The sequence below is a fragment of the Dermatophagoides pteronyssinus genome, unplaced genomic scaffold (assembly GCF_027571235.1).
Source record: "Dermatophagoides pteronyssinus isolate colony J.1.1.1.1 unplaced genomic scaffold, Derpt_VIB-CSIC_2022.12 sq0009, whole genome shotgun sequence".
Classification (NCBI taxonomy): Eukaryota; Metazoa; Arthropoda; class Arachnida; order Sarcoptiformes; family Pyroglyphidae; genus Dermatophagoides; species Dermatophagoides pteronyssinus.
Genome location: NW_027461533.1, coordinates 1,570,388 through 1,592,055, shown reverse-complemented (window position 1 = coordinate 1,592,055; position 21,668 = coordinate 1,570,388). Strand labels below are relative to the sequence as shown.

Below are 21,668 nucleotides of genomic sequence, written 5' to 3'. Positions count from 1 at the left end.
ACAGAAAATATCACATCGATAAAATCATAGATCGTTAAAACAGGAAAAAGAAAATTCGCTAAAAAACAAAAACAAAAATCAAAAAAAAGTTACGTATAATTTTTCAATCAAGCGTTCCTTTCATATTATCGACAACAATCTGATCATGTTATAATAATTCCTAGTTTTGTTTTAAAATCATTCATTTTGTGTGTGTGTGTGTTAATGTTTTAGTTGTTTTGTTTTGTTTTTTTTAATTAATGAAAAGAAACGCTAATATCACTATTTTTTAAGGAAATTGTTTTTTTTGTTTTGTTTTGTTTTGTGTTGATTTAATACCGATAATAATAATAATATGCATTCACAAGAAAATGATGGAAAAGAAAAGAAAGAAAGAAAGAAATCGGGTATAAACCCAAAAGAATGAAGAAAATCGATCAATCAATAATTTTTTCTCTTTTTTTTTATTCGTGTGTGTGTGTGTGTTTGCATTGGATGTTTGATGTAGATGTCTGGTAAAATGTGCATGACAGTCTTTCATTCTGTGTGTGTGTGTTTTATGTAAGTTTGGTGGAAAATAGATGATAGCCAAGAAGAATTTTGTTATTTTATTTTTGTTTCATATATCTAAATGATCAAACATGGAGAACCGGAAAGTTTTTTTTTTCAATTTAACGTAAAGCCCTGATTCATAAACGTATGGTAATTGTTGTTGTTGTAGAATAGCAGAAAAATTCATCAATTTGAAGTTTGCATTCTTCGTCGATTAGTGGTTACAAATGAAGCAGTTGTAGCCGAAACTGGTAAAAAAGCCGATTGAAAACTTGGTTTCAATTTGAATTGTTTTTGATTAGAATCATGATAATGTTGTGAATGTTGTTGTCTAAGTTCAATAAATAAATTGTCGGCAATTGTCGAACACCTTTTTTTCAAATAAATAAAAAGAAGAAAACAAAAATAATTAGTTTAATGAAAGAAAATAATTAAGAATGAAACAAACCATTCATCCGATTGTGTTGGCTGATATAATTTTGGCTTATTTTTCGTTCGTGGTTCTTTCATTTCGAATATATTATCATCGACAATATCCGATGAGATCATTTTAGGACTGGGCAACATTTGTGATGAAAAATTCTGTTTGTTGTTTGTAACAAGTTTTGCACATTTACTATTGGCAATGATATTATGCTGTTGTTGTTGTGCTTCATTCGGAAAATCGACGAATTCAATTGATGAATCGGCTTTTTTATTGTTGTTTTTATTATTAAAATTCGAATGAACATTGTTCATGATTGTAGTTATCGATGATTCTTGATCGGAAAGCCATTGATCAATATCAGTCTCATCAAGGACTCGTTTATTTGAAGATATGAATCGATCCGGTAGTATTGTCAATGAATGATCAATGGACAATGATTCAGTATCATTATTACTATTATTATTATTTTTGCTGTTATTTTTGGTCATCACCAATGATGGTGATGTTGGCTCATCATCTACGTCATCACATAGAAAAGGCATACAAGATTGATCAATCGACCATTCTTGCCAGCAATCAATTTGGGCTATAGTTGATAAACTTCCGTTTGGACTAGATACAAAATCACCAGGATATGATGATGATGATGTTGATGAATCAACGGCAGCGGCAGCTATTAATAATTCAGTAACTGGTGCACGTCTACCCCCATTTGTTACTATTGTAGACATTGGTTGATGAATTTTATCATTACCATTATTTTCTTCACACTCAATTTGATTCTTTTCCATTAATTCAGCAATTTCCTATAATAATAAAAATAAATGAAAGAAAGAAAAACAAAAATTAAAAAGAGTTATCAGCCATTATTATAACTTAGGATGACTATTATCATTATAAATTTTTTTTTATCATAGAAAAACAAACAAGACAAAGTAATAAAGAGTTACAAAGAATCTAATGGAAGAAAATAAAACTTTTGAAAAAAAATCATGTTCATCGTTTCAATCATTAACTATACGAATAGAACAAATTAAATCATCAACAAATAATTCAACAGAATTGAACCAAACCAAACCAAAAAAATAAAAATAAAAATAAAAATAAAACCAACTTTAACCGAATCAATAGATTGTTCAATGAACTCTCATTGATAATGATGATGATAATAATAACATTCGATTAATCAATAAATGAATGAATGAATGAATGAATGAATGAATGAAAGAAAAGTTAATTTATGAATGAAAATTATTATTATCATCATTATTTGATTACAAAGATAGATAAAATCAGTGATAAATGTGTGTGTGTGTGTGTGTTGGTGCAATACAGTCGAATAACTCACAATAATTTACACTGGCAGAAATTCAATTCAATTCATAGTTGACCGATTTTTTATTTTGGAGTAATGAAACGAGATAAAGAAAATTATTATAGATTACAACAGCAACAGAAATACAATATGTTAGCAATAAATTTTCATTGATAAATATGATTCTACTATTTCTGGTTTAATTGCCATATATACATTCTAGATTTGAATGATTTCAATAAAACCCAAAAATGAAATGAAATGATTGCAAACTGAAGAAGATTCTCTAAGCAGAATAATAATAATAAAAAAATTTTGGTCTTATTTAATAACGAAAATTATAATAGATGATTATTGTCAGAACAGCCCAAACAACACAATCCATTTAACCAATATGGATAAAGATGATGATGATGATAAGAAAGAAAAACAAAACAATCTAATCACAATTTTTCCATATGATTAATTGATTCATCAAAAAAAAAACTAACAAACAAATTTGTTCATTTTTCATTCTTTTGTCATTTGTTTCATTTTTTTTGTTGTTGGTTTGTTTGTTTCATTGTATTTACTTTTGTATACCATAACAATGATTTTGAGTTATCAAGATCAGATTCAATATTGAATTGAAGAATTTAAAAGAGAAAAACAAAACAAAGGTAAAATAAAACTTCTATACAATATAACAACCATTACAGCTATTGAACGAATGAATCCAAAAATAAAATGATGGATGGATGAATGTCGTTGTTATTTTGACAACATTTTCGATGATGATGATGATGATGATGATGACGGGAAAAAAACTAAGACCAAAATTAACAACAAATGGATAAATAATGATATTAAAGTCTTAATGTTTTTGTTTTTTTCTTTGGTTCCATTTATCTGTTTTTGTTAATATGGATGGATAGATATTGAAATGGATCGTCGTCGTCGTTCTTTTTTTTTTTTTTTTTTGGAGGACAACATTCAAACAACAAACAAAATAATAGTAATCGATTATTCAGTAAACTATCAATTTTCAGAATGAATATAAAAAAATGGCAATAACTTTTTTTTCTCTCTTTGATATTCAAGGAAAAAAAACGAAGCCATCCAAGCCATCCATACACCCCCTGCACACCAAAAACATTATGAAAGAATATTTGTTTGAATAGCTAAAATAACCCGAGAATGAAAATCTTATTTCGGGTAGGAAAAAAAACAATTGTTTGTTCAGTGTTAGTGCTTTTATATTCTTGTTCATAAATTTCCGAAAATAAAGATGAAAAACAAGAAGATTATGTTTATAAAAAAAAATAATAATAACCATACATAATTACAAAATTATTTTAACCATAAGAAAAAAAATATTAATTTTATCGAGAATATAGAGTATATAGAATGACAACAACATTGATTTGTAATTGTTTTTTGTTTGTTGCAGTCAATTCAATCATGATGCAAATGTTCTTGATAATATCTATAATAAAAATTTATCATTATTTTGTTGTTTGCTATTCAGGAGAAAAGAAAAAACAATTCTTTTAATCAAGTAATACAAATAAAGAATTTGATCGACAATGTCCAGACAGTGTATAATAGAAAATAGTGATACAACGATAATGATGTAAAAAAAAGAAAGAATTGAAAGACAGAACAACAACAACAACAACAAAAACGAACGATTCAAACCAATAAATAAACGAAAATGTACGGAAAAAAAACAAACCAAACAAATAAATAAACGATACTGGTAAGAAAACAACAATAACAACAACAAAAAAAAAACAAATCTCCAAAGTAATTAAGTTAATTAATATTAATGAAAATCTTCAATCGTAAATGTAATGTGAATAATAACAATTGCAATGAAACTATAGTAGTGAAAACAAAAACAAAAAAACAAAAAAAATATTCGTAGTTTTTTTTTATTCTATTTTTTATTCTAGCAAAACCAATAATAATAATAATAATAATGACAAAACCGCGACCAGTGGCCACCACCAATGATTATTCTTGTTGTTGTTGTTCGCATTACAAATTCAATGTATAAATGTGATTGTGTGTGAGAGAGAGAGATGTGCAAAGTATCATTTTCTTTTTTTAGTTTTATTTTTCTTTATTCCATCTAATTCTTCAAGTGTTCAAAAAAAAGGAAATAGAATGAAAATTATCTATAGTGTCATAATAAATCATTTGTCTTCTTTATTTGTGTTTGTGTGTCTATGAGAATTTAGACACACACACATCCACAAAAAAATTGTGATTGTTAATTCTCATTCGAATTCCATCGTTAGTTTTTTTTTCAATGATTCTTGAAAGTAGTCAAAAATAGTTTTGGTCAAAAAGTTACGAATATAAAAATTGACAGAATCTTTTTTTTCTTTGTCGGCAACTTAGTTAGTTACTAACATTCTTTCAAATAATTTTGGACGGATGGTTTTACTGCCAACAAAACAAAAAGAAAAAAGAAAAATGCCAAAAGAAACATAGAATTAATACTGAACAAAAGCAATCAAAATAAACATCATTCAAATAGAATTAGAAACTCAAGAACTGATTTGACCAGTGAATAAATCACTGAAAATCACAAAGCTTTTAATACAAAAACCCAAAACAAAAAAAGATTGATTATAATTGAAAAAATAATCACTATTAACAGATAGAATAATTAAATGAATGAATAAATGAATTTAAAAAAACCAACCTGATTAAATTCTTCAACAGAATTTGATGATATAAACATATTATTTGTATTTATTGGTTTATTTTGCTGTGATAATTGCTGCTGCTGTTGTGAATGATGATGATTATTTTGACGATCATGTGAATGAAATAGATGATAATGGTGATGATGATGATGATCTAAATCTATTGGCTGTTGTTGTTGATGATAAGCGCCAAAAAATCCAAATAATTGTTGATTTGATTTTTGTACTGGTTTTGGTATTGAAATTGGTAACGATTTTGGTAACATAATTGTATTATCATTATTATCATCATTATCATCATATTTAACAGTATGTTTATCCACCAATGATTTTGATTCTGTTAACAAATTTAAAAAAAAAAATCAAAATTGGAAATTTTTATTTTGTTTTGAATTTATTTTCACTGAACACATTATTAGAACAACAAACAATGTGAACCAAACATGATTATGTATTTAGACTGTTGATCTGATCATTAATTTGTTTTCTATAAAGAAGAGAAAGAAACAAAACAAAACAAAACAAAAAAAAAGGATCCAACCGAAACAAACAGGAAAGAATTAATAGGGTTTCATGTAAAAAAGCTATTAGTATTTGGTATTGTTCTTCTTTCTTTTTTTTTTTTTTTTTTGTTGGGCTATAGAGGCTATTAATATTAGCCATTATGTATTACAAATTTTGTTTTTTTTGTTTTTTCGTTGTTTTGTGTGATTGTTATATAACTCAACATGATACTTTAACATGCTGTTTATATATATGTAACAATGTGTAATATGAACATAAAAACCAATAATGCTTTTGGGATGGAATATAGGAAAAAAAATAAAAATAAAAATACATACATTTTACATGATAAAAAAAACATGCTTACACAAATTTGACAATGTCTGATAAAGAACATTGTTCTTGTTTTCGATTTCTTTTTTTTTTTTTTTTTTTTGGTTCTGTTCATTTTTTATTTCTATTTTGTCGGTTGGACCAATTAATATTATGGTGTCTATTATTTTTGTTATTCTTAATAATATAATATATGAGAGAGATCAAAGATTTTTGTTGTTTCTTATCCCTTCTTTAATCACTCTTTTTTTTTGTTCTAATCGAATCGAATAATAATAATAAAAATCGACAAATTTGTTTGGAAAACATAAGAGCAGATCTGATAACGATATATTGAAAACAAAAAGAAAAAACAAAACAAAAATCCTTTTCTACATACCTTGTTCAGAACAAGAATTAATTGAATTATCAATTTGTTCAAAATGTTTATCATCGCCATTTTTCCATTCATACATTATTATGTTTGATGAATTATTTTTTTGATCCAAATTTTCATCATTTATGTTTTGTTGTTGTTGTTGTTGCTGTTTCCATGCAGTATTAGGTATGTTTAATGTCGATCTATCATCAGTATGTGTTACGCTTGACTTATTTGCCAATGTTTTTGTTGTTGTTGTTGTTGAAGGCGATGATGATGATGATGATGATGATAATAGAACCGTATTCATTGATGCATTGGTTATTTCATCACTATTTATTGAATTGTTTAAGATATTGAAACGATTGCCATTATCATTTAGGTTTGGTGAATGTAATGTTAATAATTTTTTGCGAATCATTGATGATGATGCATCATTGTTCATCGAATCATTATTATTATTATTATTATTATTATTGTTTTGCATAGCTTTCAATGATGAAACATTTGTAGACATCATCATCATCATAAATTCTGTACCACATTTTCTAGTTGTATCAGCAATATTATTATCGGATGAATAATTCAATATTTGATTCGGATCATCACTGTTGTTGTTTAATTTCATTGTAATCAACTTTGGCCTTAGTTGATCGATTTTTTGTAAATTGAATAAATTTAAATTATTTTCTTGATTGTCAACATCAACATTATTATTATTATTATTATTATTATCATTAACAATATTGGTTGTATGGCTAGTAGATAATACAAAACATTCATTTTCATCACTCATAGTATTGCAGTCAAATCTATCACGTTGATTATCATCAGAATGATGAATATCAGCAATTTTTGTAACTTTTTGCTTATGTTGATCAGTGATCGGAATCATCAAATTACTATTGACACGTGATTCGTCATTTTGATCAATATGATCATCATCATGATAATCATTGTCGTCACGATTATAACTCATTTCATTGGATTCAAAAACAGCAGTACCAGCAGCAGCAGCATTATTATTATTATGTTCATCATCATTTTTGTTTGAATTTTGTTTTTGTTCATGATAATTCTTCTTTTTCTCATTTTCATGACTAGCTATAATATTATCATTGTTATTGGTCATTGTTATTTTACCAAAATTTAATCTTGATAAATTAGTTTTGTTCGATGGTAATTTAGCATTAGTGAAAAATTGTTGTTGTTGTTGTTGTTGTTGTTGCTGACTATTATTAAAATGTTTCCAATGACTTTGTGTAGAAGCTTCATTGATTGTCAGTGCTTTTTGTTGTTGTTGTTGATATCGAACCAAATCGGTTTTTCCATTACTATCATCATCATCATCATCATTATTATCAGAAGCTTTAGCTGATTGATGCTCATTATGATTAAATGTACGATCAATGTATTCGACGGACGGTTGTTGTTGTTGTTGTCGACCACAATACTGTTGTTGTTGTTGTTGTCGGTGACGATTATTCGATTTGCAAACATCACTATAAATTCTATGGATCGCATTACAGTTATAATCATCATCATTATCATCAACATCAGAAAAAACATGACTATCATCGTCGTCCATTAAACCATTTCCATCAACATTTTCATTACTATAAACGAGGCAATCTTGAAGATTCAATTTTATATTCAATTCTGGTTGAAAATTGGAAATCTCATCGTTCATGGTGTCGATCATTGCTTTACGGCAATGATGATTTTGATTCTTTACATTATTATCGTTTGTTATAATAGAAATAGAATTTGTAGAAAAAAAATAATATAATGACAATACATTCATGATGATATATATTTGGGTATTGATGAAAACAGGAAAAAAAACAGAAAAGAAAAACAGGACATTAGTTAGTCAAATATAACAGAAAATACAATGAAAAAAAATCGAAATCGAAAACAAACCAATTTAGCATTTGTCGCAATCATCATTGTGGTATCATCACTAACATCGGGCATTTGCTTGTCATTTTGCTCATCATCATCATCATCATTTTCACAATGTTCCATTTCATTCACATTGATTACATGGTTGTCTATATTGGTATTATTCACATTATTATTGATGTTGATAATGGAATCATCATAGTTAGTATTGACCAAAAGTTGTTTCGATGAATCCTGTGTAACAAAATATCAAATCAAACAATAAATACAATGATAAAATGGTAAATGTAATGTATAAGAATTCATGATAATAATAACTTTGAAAAAAAAATACAAAATAGGCAATGGGCAAAAAAAATAATCATGTTTGAATCACATAAATTTTGTTGTTTTTAATCAGATGGATAACAAAGTTTGAGATTTTTTTTTGTTGTTGTTCTACTAAAGGTTTGCCTCTTTTTTATATTCAGAGCTTTTTATCATTTGATTAATATGCTATATATAAAAATAACGGTATTTTTCCATTTAGAAATGTAAAAGAAAATGAAAAGAGAATTACATTGCTATAGCAAAAACCAAGCCAAAAAAAAGACAAGATTTCTAATCATCATTAACGACCGAGTATCAAACAAATAATAAAATTAGGATCAACTCTTTCGCTTTTTTTCTTTTTCATTTTCCTATTCCAGATTTCAAAAAAAAATTTCAGTATAGACAAGACACATTCCCACTTTTAACAGAAAATGGTCGAAGATAAACCAACCAAACAAAATAAGAAAATAAACCAAAGTAACGACGACATTATAAAAGATTGTAAAAAAGCAATGAAAAATTTTCTTATCTTTTGTGTTGACGAAATTTTGTTTTCCAAAAAAAAAAAGAAGAAAAATTAATTGAGGATATAGACGAGTTCTTTTGAGGGGAGAGAGAGAGAGAGTGCGAATGTGTTTATCTCTAGAATAATGTGTGAATTACTGTCTGTGTGTGTGTAGAAAAGATTCCTACATAATTCTTTTTTTAAAGGCTAAAATGGATTGAGAATGTATTTATTTATTGCTAAATTTAAAAATAATAGCTTTCATATCAGCAACATACAGCAGCAGCACTGTTATTCTTGATTTTTTCAGAGGAAAGAAAGATTTACAATTTTGAAAATTTTATTTATTGAAAAAAAAGACATTACAGATATATATAATTTAATCGTTGATGACCAATTATAGATGAATGGTATATAATAGAATTATCGATTCTTGTTTTTCTTTTTCAATGATTTGTTTTTTCTTTTTTCTCTCTCTCTCACACACATACAAACAAAATGAAGCCCAAAGTAAATCATTTTTTGTGTGTGTGCATACAAACATAATAGTTTTATTTTTGTTATAAAAAATGCCATAAAAATCAAAATCCAATGAATTGAATTATTCTGCAATAATCGATAGTGACAACAGAGAAAAAAACACACAGATATACTAAACATAGAATATTTATCTTTATAGTGAAAAAGATCACGTGAAAATAAAGCATTGTTTCTTGCAAGAATGAATGAATTTGATAAACTTTTTTTTTGTTCATTGAATAGAAGAAAATGGCTTTATTCCGGAAGAATTTTTTTTTAAACAGAATCAACTGAGAAACTGTAGACACATACAAACGGACATTTTATTCAGATATTATTAATACACTAATAATTCTATACAATTGGATATCTCTATATGGTTGAATCGAGTGAGAACAATCAACGTCACGTTCGCAACAAAAAAAAATTCTTTACGTTTTTCGTCATCATCATCATAATCAATTGATATATAACTATCGTTATCGATAACAAAAACAACAACAACAACAACAAAACTTGACCAACAAAAAAAAGCCAATGCATTGATTAAATTATTATTATTATTATTCCAGAAAATAAAGTTACTAATACACACATTCACAGAATATAAAAAAGATAAAAAGTTATAATATAACCAAAATAATGTTATAACAAAAATAATAACTACTATCTCTCTCCAATATCGATCTATGATTCTTGATTATCATATATCGAATCAAGCAAAAAAAATATCTTGGAAATATGAATTAGATTCAATCAAATTTTCATTTTGAATCCATTTTTTAAGAACAAACAAAAAATTTTCCAAATTATTATGAATATTGTCTGTCAAAACCCTACATATTAAAAAAATGATTAATAAATTGAAAGTATTGAAAAAAAGAACCCCGAATATATATGATGATCAATGATAATTCAATCAAATATCAATCAATATTACAGAAAAATGTTTGGCACTTTTTTTTTTGTTTCTTGGGAAAAATCATTTTTGTTTGATTATGTATTGATCATTGTTGTTGTTTGGTATTTTTAGCCGCTGGTGAAACATGTTGTTGTTGTTGTTGTTGTTGTATTTCTTTGAGTATAGAACCAAAAAAAAAAAGAAATCAAGTAATTTGACAGTCCAATCAAGTGAAAACGGTATATGTTTAATAATATTGTTTAATATGAAAAAAATAATAATAACAAGAATTCTACCAATTTTCTAGATCGAAAACAATGAAAAAGTAAATGATAACAAATATATATTTGCTGTCGTTAGCAAATTGCAACATCAGAATAATAAAATAAAAATTGTAAAATAAATCGAAATGATACAGAAAATTCTCGAAATTCTTATTCTGATTGAATTCAATCTAAAGTGAAAAGTTTGTTGAATGTTAATTTCTGTTTTCTGTTGTTGTTGTTGTTGTTGTAAGTCTGTAAAAATAAATGGGCCTTTGATGAAAGGAAATTTTAACCCTTTAAGCTTATTTATGAATGAAAATTGTAAATTTGAAAAAAAATAATTTTGATTTTCTATTTTGTGTGTACCACATCATTCAATGAACCCGTATATAAACGAATTTTTTCCTTCTTCTTCTTCATTATTATTTTATTTTAGTTGATTTTGCAAGACAGATTGACATCACAAAGCTTCTATGTTAATATCTTTTTTTTGACATTTTCTACAGAATTTCTGTTGTTGTTGTTGTTGTTGCTCATTTCTGTTTGCATCAACAATAACAATGATGACTACACAAGAATATATAAGCAATATCAGTAATTTTTTTTTCTAGCTGACAACAATAAGAATGATCACCAAATGATCATTGGTGAATGAATTCATACCCTATTTTCATGTTAGCAATACTTTTGCGTGTTATAAGTTGATACAAGAAAAAAAAGATAATACTTCGATGCATCATTATTCTATAGAATAGGTGAATGACAAAGAATTTGAGCATGAAAATAAGGTAATTAAAATTATACGAATACAAAAATGACAAAACATTATCATGTTTAACAATAACAACAACGTCAACAAAATATAACTGTATCGCCATAGCAAACAAACGAAAAAAAAAAATCACAAATAATTCCTCACTTTCCTGATATTGTTTACGCAAATCGAAACACATTGTTGCTCAGAATAAAAAAAAAAATGAATGATATGCCTTGAGCAATGATTTCGTAAATTAAAAAGTTGAAGCTTTTTTGGATAAGGAAAACAAAAATGGTTAGTTAAAATATAGGAAAAGGTTTTATTATTCGTTTTAATTCAAACTTGTCCAAACATGATTCATCATAACATTTATGTTTAAAATAGAAAGAGAGAGAGAAAGCGAAAAAAAGCAAAGACCCGAAAGCAATAATTCATTCGTGGAAGCAACAACAACAACAAAAGCAAAATAATAACAAAAATGATTATGGAACAATTTTGGAACGCCGCTGGTATATTTTATGAACATTATATATTGGACAATGTGACAACAACAACAGCAAAAAAAATGGTTATATTATTTCTATTTGTCTGTATGTGTTTATGTATGAAAAAAATATCATCATCAGTTTTTTTTTAATTGCATACGCTCTATATATAATTTTCGAGATTTTTTTTTGTTCAATAGTTTCATCCTTGTATATCTGCAAAGATAGATGAACCAATGCAGATATATAAAAAAAATTTACTTCTCCCCTTACAGCAGTAGAAAATAAAAAACAAGAATTTAATGGTCAAAACATAAATAATAATAATAATAATAATAATAGACCAAACACAGAAGAATAAAACTAGAAAATAAAAATTTTCATTTTCATTTCTTTTGATCATCAAAGGCCCGTTCAAACAACAACAACAACAACAACAACAAAATGTTTGAATCGACCAATTTGGTGACATTCCAAACAATTTTGGAATTTGTTTATTTTTAGATTGATGGTTTTTCTCTCATTCTTGATCGTTTCAATTTTTTTTTCTCGTTTTTTTCTTCTTTTGTTCCGCATCATTCTATTTTTTTTTCGATTCAAAGTTTATTATTATTTCTGGTATCTAGGGCTTCAAGAATCCAAAACAAACAATTATACCGTAGTTCTTTTTTCATATGTCAAACATAGTGAAAAAAAAGTTTAAAATAAAATTTGGAGAAAAAAAAACTTGAAATAGATTTTTTTTTTCTCTACAAAATCGATAGATCCTACCTGCTGTTTGATGATGTTTGTTGTGGTGGTGGTAGTAGTGGTGGCGGCGGCAGTAATAGTTCCAATGATTGGATCATTATTAAAATTGTTGTTATTGTTGTTGACCAAAAATGATTTATCATTATTTTCATTTTTTGTCGCCATTTTTTTGTTATTATTTTTATCATATTTTTCATCAAAATCATTGTCATTGAAGTTTTGTTGTTGTTGTTGTTGTTGTTGAAATGACGACATATGACAATGGTCATGATTATGATGATGATGATGATGTTGATGATGAGTGTTGTTGTTGTTACGTAAATGATTGTTAACAATAGGCAACTGCTGCTGCTGCTTCTTTTCTGTGGTTATTTTTGTTGTTGTTGTTGTTGATGCATCTAATCGATGACAATGTTCATCGTTACCATCATCAACATCATCATTATTATTATCATTGTTATTTTCATTGACCAGAAATACATCCAGATGATGATCAACATCATGGCTATCAACAGCTAAGTATGCATCATTATTATTGCAACAAAATTGTTGTCGTTGTTGTTGATAATCGTTGTTATGATGATCATCATCATCATTGTGGTTATTATTTGGATGATGATGATGATGATGATGATGATGGTGATGATGATGATGATGATGTACCACTGAAGCAATTATTGAACAATTTGTTCTCCAATCTTCTGGTGTCTATTTAAAAGAAACGAAAAATTGATTTTTTTTTTTTTGAAAAATAATTTTTAACTTTTCTTTTTCTCCATTCAGAACAAATATTAGATCATTAGATTTGAATATATTTTTTCCGGAAAAATATTTAGGGAAAGAAAAAACTGTCATATCAGAAAAAAATTAATTTTTGGCTTTGCCAAAATTATTGTTGTGGATTGCGTTTTCCTTTTCGATGTCATTCAATTTAATAAGTCAAAAAGAAAAGAAAAGAAAAAATCAATTCTTTTTGACATATATAAAATAATCATACAGATTTTTACAGATGTAAATCTGTCTTTCCAAAAAAAAAGAAAATATAAAGTTTTCAATTCGCCCTATACACCCACACACATACCGAGGGTTGATGTTGAATTTCATTTCATTTCATTTCATTTTTCTGTTCTGTTCTATATTTTTCTTTATTCAATCGCGAACCAATTTTTTTCATTTTTTTTTTGTCTCAATCATTTGTATAGTTTTCCATTTTTCATCCACGATAGATTGGGAAAAACGAAGAGAAAAAAAACATACACCAACAAAAAAAAAGAAAAAAGAAAAAATACATTTACATCGATATTGAACATGGACATGCTACTTATGGATAATCTGATTGAGTGGAATTCATTTTTCATTCATTCATTCATTTTCTTTATACGTTCTTTACATTTCACAAACATACACACACATAATATGTTGTTTACTTCCTCAATTCAAGTCAAGATTTTTTCTTTTTTTTCGTTTTGCAGCCGATACATAAATAAATAAGAAAAATATAAAGAATATAAGAATAAAAAAAAGGTCGAACACAAGCTTATTGTCAAAAAAGATTCGCCAAAAAAATGAAAAGAGCAAACAAACAAGAACAGAAGAAGCAAAGCAAAGAAAAAAAATCATATATCGTAAATCCTAACAACGGTTTTTCTTTCAATTTTTTTTTTGTTTTTTTATATTTTCATTTTCTGGAATATACAGAAATGGAACGAGATGTAAAAAATGTGAATGAAAAAAAATAAAATAATAAATTTTATTTCATTTCTCTCTCTCTCTCTCTCTCTCTCTCTCTCTCTCTCTCTTGCTTTACTCTCAACATCAAATGACGTGAATGGAAAAAATGTATGGAGAGAGAGAGACTTGAATACACCATCATATCATTCAAAATATTATTATTGCGATAATAATAATATTTTTGTTTTTATTCTTCAAATCAAATGAATGGATTAAGTTTTTTTAAAAATGATTATACACAAACACAAACACACAAACATTTCATTTCCATTGCAAACCAAAAAAAAAGAACAAAAAATCAATCACTAATGGAATCTCATCAATATATACAGTATTTATAGCTATTTGATCGTTAATTTTTCATTTTTATTTCTATTTCTGGGAAAAGACCAAAGATTTTTGTTGTTGTTGTTGTTGTTGTTATTTTTGATTTATTCTCATTTTCATTTGAAAACCACATCAAGAAACCAAAAAGAAATAACATTACATACGTGAACATGGTTGACATTTTTTTTTATATTCAATATTCATAATAATAATCATTTAGAAAAGAAAGAAAGAGGGAAAAAAATCAATCAAGAAAAGATGGAAAAGTAAAAAAATGGAAGATTCATTTTTTGTTTTGACGGAAATGAAAAATCAATCGATAATGATGATGACATTGATTTTTATTTGATTTTTTCATTTCTTTTCATTTTTGTCCACATTTAGAATTCGATTCATATATATTCACATCATCATGCGAATAATGATCACCAAACAAGTTAGAAATCAAAACGAAAAAATAAAAATTACCACCAAGAACAATAATAATAATAAAAAAAATGTCACATACAAACCAAACGAAAGAATATAAATAAAAAATTTAGAATATATAAACAACAACAACAACAACGAAAAAAAAATGATGACAATTTTTTTTTTCGTCGATCTGCGTGAATGAAAACAATTTGAATTTGTATATATTTGAAAAATCCAAATATAAAACGAGAATTTGACAATAACAATGACAATGACAACAGAAAAAAAATATAATGATGTAAAAAAAAAATACAAGGTAATTCAATTGATTCAATAATAAAGTGAATAGCATTTTTGAATTGTTTGTTTGTTTGTTTGTTTGTCATCATGCACATTCCGTTGTTGTCATTGTTGTTGTTGTTGTTGTCATCATCATCATCATCATAATCATTATCAGCGTTGTTGTCATCCATTCTTTTTCTTTTTTTTTTTGCTCATTTATTTTCAATATGATATACCGGTTTTTTTTATCAACAAAAAAAAATCGGTTTGTTCCAACATTCTGTATAACCTGAATTCCAATATATTCTTGTTATTTTTTTGTCTGATTTTTATTTTTTTCTCTTTTTTGACTATCATCATTTAGTTCGATCGTTTACTGTTGTTTGTATATATTTATCGTTTTTTTTTTTGTTCAATGATATTCAATGTTTACATACATTTTATGCATTCTTTTCTTCTTTTCTTTGTTGGCTATATATATTTTTATTACTGGATCAATGAAGAAGAAGAAGAAGAAAAAAAAATAATCTCAGATCACGTAATCATTGATTGATCAAGAATTGATTCATTTATTCAAGCCAAAATACATACAATGAATGTGGGTCCAAGAAAAGAAAAAACAAATTTCGATTGAATCATTGCATGATATAACTACATTTTCATTTTCGATTGACCTATCTATTTATATTTATCTTTTCTCTCTCTCTCTCTCTCACTGTTTTGTTTTGCTATGATCAAGATTATTATATATTAATAAAGTCATCCACATTATAGTCATTGTGATTGAAATTATGATGATGATAATGATAATAATAATGGGAAAAAATGATCACTAAAAACAACAAAAAAATGTTCAACGACAGAATAATAATCATCAAATATACATTGATTTGAATGATGAAAAAATAACAGATCTAAACGATCGAAAAGTTTTAGATGAACGATACTCACGAACATAAACAAACAATAAATATATTGGCTAAAACATTAACGATCAATGTGATTTGAAACGTAACGAAAGGATTGTAAATGATTATTATTAAAATATTCTATAATAGACAGTTTAGTGGGTGGATTATATATCCAAATTGATCATTTTGAAAACAAAAACAAAAATTATAATTCTTATTATTATCAACATCATTATCGAATCGATCGATTAGAATCTAATCATTAGATCATTGATCTATTGAAAATACATTGATGAATCTGAGTTTTTTTTTAATATTAATGGTAAAAAGTTCAAAACAAATGCATAGTACACATGACAATTCTCTTCAATAATAGTAATAGTAATTTCAGAAAAAAAAGTAAAAAAATTCCTCGTTCAATGTTTGTTTTTGTTTGTATTCTATTTGTCACGAAAATACTTTACATGACAAATAGGATTCAAATTCTAACAAAAATCGTTCGATATGAAATGTGTCCATCAAAAACAAAAATCAATGGAATAACATTATCATCATTATAATAATAGATGAAACAAACAAAACAGAATCAATTGTTTGAGACATTTAACAAATTCAATATATTTTGACAAAAAATAAAAATAAAAAATAAAATTGTTCAAAATTCACACTCGTCACACTTGTGAATATAATAAGAATAGAACAGAACAGAACAGAACAGAAAATGCTAAACTTTATCTTTATTGAAAAACAAAACAAAACAAAATAAAAATAGTGATTGTTTTCGTTACATGTTTCTGGAATAACAAAACACAACAAAACAATTGCAGTGACGATGATGAAGACGGATATACATGAACTTTTTCCTCATTCACATCGAATGGAATTTATTCACAGTCATTTTATTTTATTTTTCAAATTTACTTGTGCACACACACACAAAAAAAAGAGAAAAGGAAAGAAAAAATCTGACTTTGTTCAAACATCATTGAATTCAATGGGCAAAATGTGTAAAGAAACCAGATAGAAATATTTTGCCAATAAATAAAAAAAAGGATCCTAAAATGGTGACAATTGCTTGCAAACAAAGATTGTGTGACACACACATTATTACTAGCAAGTAGCTAGCAAGTAACAGTAAAAAAAACTATTCAAGGATTTTTTTTGTTTATTGTTGGATTGCTTGGTTGATGATGATCGACTTGCCTGAATGAATTTGAATATTTTGCAAGCTCTCAAAATATACTCACACAAACAAACAAACAAACACTAGACCTAGAGCTTTGACTTCAGTTTTATGATCAAATGAAAAAATAGCAATGAAAAATTCAATGATAAAAACAAATAATAATTTAATAAGGAGAATGGCAATTTTTTTCAGAAAACAGAATGATAATCTTAAGTGGAACGATTGTCATTTTTTTTTTTTGATTGTTCCAACATAATAAAAATGTACGTGTACGAAAAATGTTTGTTTTGTGTGAAAAAAAAATCTTTGATTATTTTATAACTTTTTTTTTTCAGCCATGAACAAGGTCGAGCAAAAACTCTCGATAATATTGTGAAATGTTTGTTAAAAAAAAAAATTCTTAATTTTATGGCAATTATTTCTGATAAATTCTATATTTTTTTTTATAACGAAGGGAACAAAAAGAAGATAAATTGACTTTGGCAAAATTAGTTATTTTCATTGTTGCTATTGTTGATAAATTATTACCATACTATTTAGTAACTTATGAATTTTTTTTTTGTTTTTGTTAATTTACAATATTCTTTTATGATAATCAAACTTCAAATTGGTACATTTATTATGAAATGAAATATATTTTTCTCCTTTTTCTGTTGCAAAGACAAAAAAAACAAACGAGAAATGTAGATAGATCACAGAATAGAAAATGAGATCAAGTGAATCATTGTATGTTGTGTGTGTCTGTGTATTATAAATTCAAAAATAAAATAATGTATATTTGAAAATTAATGAGCCGCAGTGAATGCATATCATCGAACACACACACACACACAAACACAAACATTCAAACAGAATCCATATAAATATATCTATCTATCACTATGTTTTTTTTTCTTTCGTTTCGTTTCATTTCTCGTATGGTACGTGTAAATATTTTTGAATATAATCATCATGTGCATGTTTTTTTCTACATTTTTTCGCATACATTTATGCATAACTTTACCAAAAAAAAAAAAAAAAAAAAACCAAAAATTGTTATTACACACATTATATATTTATATCATTTTGAAACATTTACCGTAATTTTTTTCTCATATAATCTCTCTCTCTCTCTCTCTCACACATACAATAAAGTAGAATAGATTCTTATTGTCCAACAACATATATGGGTTGTTACGAAACCAAAAAAAAAAAAACAAAAACAAAAATTCATTCATTTTTATTCGTAATCGGCGGCAATTGTATTCATATTTTACATTTAATTCAAAGCAGGTAAAAAAAAAAATGTTTAGGAATTTTTGTTGTTGTTGTTGTTGTTGGTGTTATTCCTAGTTCATTCACATTTCAATGTTTGATAGAAATGGAATGGTTTCTGGTGTATGTTTGATGAGAAAGCGACATGGTTGGTTATATAATATATATTTGGCAATAATCTAAATTATTGTTTGTTGAATATGCAGAAAAAATGAAAGATTTAACCTATTAATTTTCTGTTTCGGATTAAATAAAAATTAGATGAAAATTCACTGTTCTAACATTATTCACTTTTAGAATGGGAAAAAAACACTGATATACAACGCAAACAAAATATGTATTGTATTTATTCAAGATGAAAAACATGATGGAAATACTGCTTTTTTTTAAAAAAAAAGTAACCGGTCAAAAACTAGGCAAACAAATTTCCGACAATTGCAAACACACCCGAATCGAATAATATCGATTCAATTAATCTTCTAAAACATTCATCAACAAGAAGAAGAGGACTATATTTCATATATACACTCATATATACCAACAAAATAATCGTTTTACAGATATATCTATGGCCCTTTTTTTTCCATTTCAAATCATCCGAAAAAAAACTAGATCGATATACATGTGTGTGTGTGTGCGGTTAATGCTGAATTTAATCGAACCAAAACGAAGGAATAAATAAATAGATGAAAGGAAAATGTTCAACAAAAAAAAACAATATTGACGTTCAATGATTATAATAATAATGATCATATTAAAAATTATGGGGAAATTTTTTTTTTGTTTTGTTTTGTTTTGTTCTATTTACCTGTGTTGTTTGATCGATCATCGATCGTCCACAATATGTTTTGTAATAATTAAAGCCATTGTTATTATTATTATTATTTTCATTATTGCCATCGGTCATTATCATTTTCATCATTGGTGTTGTTGTTATGTTTGAATCATTTTTATTATCAACATTAGACAGGTTTGTTGTTGTTGTTGTTGTTGATGATTGATGTTGTTCATCATTTGAATTATGGATCGATGATGATGATATTGGTGTTCGTAATGTTGATCTTGTTGTCGATGATGATGATGATGATGATGATGACAATGATGATGATGATGATAACATTGAAACATTTAATAATGAATCAAAACTTGATGATCGTCGAAGTTTCATCGTTTTAATACCAAATAAATTCAAATATCTAAATTAAAAATATTTAATGTTATTAGAGATTTGGACTGTATGAATAAATAATAATGATAACTATAACGACAACAACAACAACGAAAAAAAAGAGTTAATTATGTGACAAACAAATATGTACCCAAATATGAGTGAAAAAGGAAAGAAAAGAATTATCATTCATTTATTCATTTCTAAATCGGGTTATTCAACCAAATTATACTACCTATTCTAACTTAGTAAATAGAGAAAAAAAAAGTAAACGAACCAGAACTTACCGGTTATATCACCAAAGAACATCAAAAACAATAACAACAACAACAGTGAAAATAGGCGATGATAATGAAATGGTATTTGTTTGTGTGAGAGTGTAAACAACAAGAAAAAATAATAATATAAAACAAACGCACACAAACAGATAGTATTTTTTCAAATTTTATGTTTAATGATGATAATAATTTAGAAAATTTTGATGTCAACAAATGTTTTGTCAAAAAAAAGGATAGAATTTTCTTTGTTCTGGATTGAATTCACAAAAAAAATCATAACATAAACGTTTATTTATTATTTGAATGAATAATGATAATTTTGGAAAAAGAAAACAACATAGAGGTATATTGACATATATGTTAACATCACAGTGGATTTGATTGTGATTTGAAAATCCCTATTTTCATGGATGATAATTTTTTTTTTTGTTTGAGGTAAGTTCTATTTCAATCAGTTAAATAAAATCACTATGATTTCTGGATTCTGTATTGGTGTGGATTCAGTTATAAATTCACAAACATTTTTTTTCATAGAATTCTTCAAAGTTTTTCTTTCTATCAAAAATATTAATTCTGGATGTAATTTGTATTCGTGTTCATCGGTGTTATATGTTTTATCGATGTATATGTGTGATCATCGGCGATCTATGGTCGATGATATAGTATTTTATTTTATTTTTGTCGCTCTTTTATAATAAGATATGGATGAAAGAGATGATGGTTGTCGTATGGATGGTTGGTGATGATGTTGATAAAATAAAAAAAATACAGTAGAATCATCAAAAGACATTGTTTGTTTCCAAATTGTAGATGATGTTTATGATGATGTTGATGATGAAGAATGAAAAAAACTGTAAAGATATACATGTACACATACACAAAGAGAGAGAGAGAGAAATAATATCAGAAATAAAAATCAAACGATACACATATACACAATATTACATCAGAACAAAAATAAAATAAAAAAACGAGAAACAGGCCAAATGAATAGTTATACAAAGAGAGAGATAGATAGAGAGGTGACGAGAATATTATTATTATTATTATTATAAAAAAATAAAATAAAAAATAAAAAATAATGTGCATGCGTTTATTTTTTGTATACATGTGCGTAAGTATTGATGCCGATTGAATGAATGGCGGCCAATGTAAATGTATACAATGTATATTATCCATTTACAGAAAGACAGACAAACACATATATCGAGTATGCGGCATGGAGTTTCAGGAACAGACATCCAAAATTCCAAATTCACATTTATATTGTCACAGTGTTCAAATTTTCAGCAAAAAAAAAGCGGTTTTGTACACATGTGCGTCAATGGTTTCAAGAACAGAAGAGAAAATGAATGAATGAATGAATCTAAATTCTATGATCAATAGTAATACTTTTTTTTTGGGAACCTTTTATTTTTTTTTTCGTTCACATATCGTTTCCCAAAATTCTGTATGTGTGTTCTGTTGGATTTGTGCTTTTCCCACTAGATATTTTACGGATATTTTTTTTTTTTGGGTATTATTACTGTATTATTAAATGAGATGGTCGTAGC

General features: G+C 26.3%; 1 protein-coding gene across 1 annotated transcript; it reads right to left on the bottom strand.

Annotated features, from left to right (window-relative positions):
• Positions 1–450: 450 nt before the first annotated feature.
• On the bottom strand, positions 451–21,240 carry LOC113792600 (uncharacterized). Its single transcript, XM_075821264.1, has 8 exons — positions 20,125–21,240; positions 19,478–19,865; positions 12,586–13,272; positions 8,088–8,303; positions 6,186–7,893; positions 4,966–5,306; positions 980–1,764; positions 451–901 (listed from the first exon to the last, which is right to left on the bottom strand). Exons 2-8 carry the CDS (start codon positions 19,835–19,837, stop codon positions 718–720), a joined length of 4,281 nt encoding a protein of 1,426 aa, XP_075677379.1. The 5' UTR covers positions 19,838–19,865; positions 20,125–21,240; the 3' UTR covers positions 451–717.
• Between the last annotated feature and the right edge of the window lie 428 nt (positions 21,241–21,668).

Excerpts from the sequence above, each read along its gene's own strand:
- LOC113792600 (XM_075821264.1), bottom strand. The coding sequence starts at position 19,837 with ATGAAACTTCGACGATCATCAAGTTTTGATTCATTATTAAATGTTTCA. Across the intron at positions 5,307-6,185 it reads TAATTCTTGTTCTGAACAAG|AATCAAAATCATTGGTGGAT; the intron begins GTATGTAGAAAA and ends ATTTGTTAACAG. Across the intron at positions 902-979 it reads CCAACACAATCGGATGAATG|GTGTTCGACAATTGCCGACA; the intron begins GTTTGTTTCATT and ends TTTGAAAAAAAG.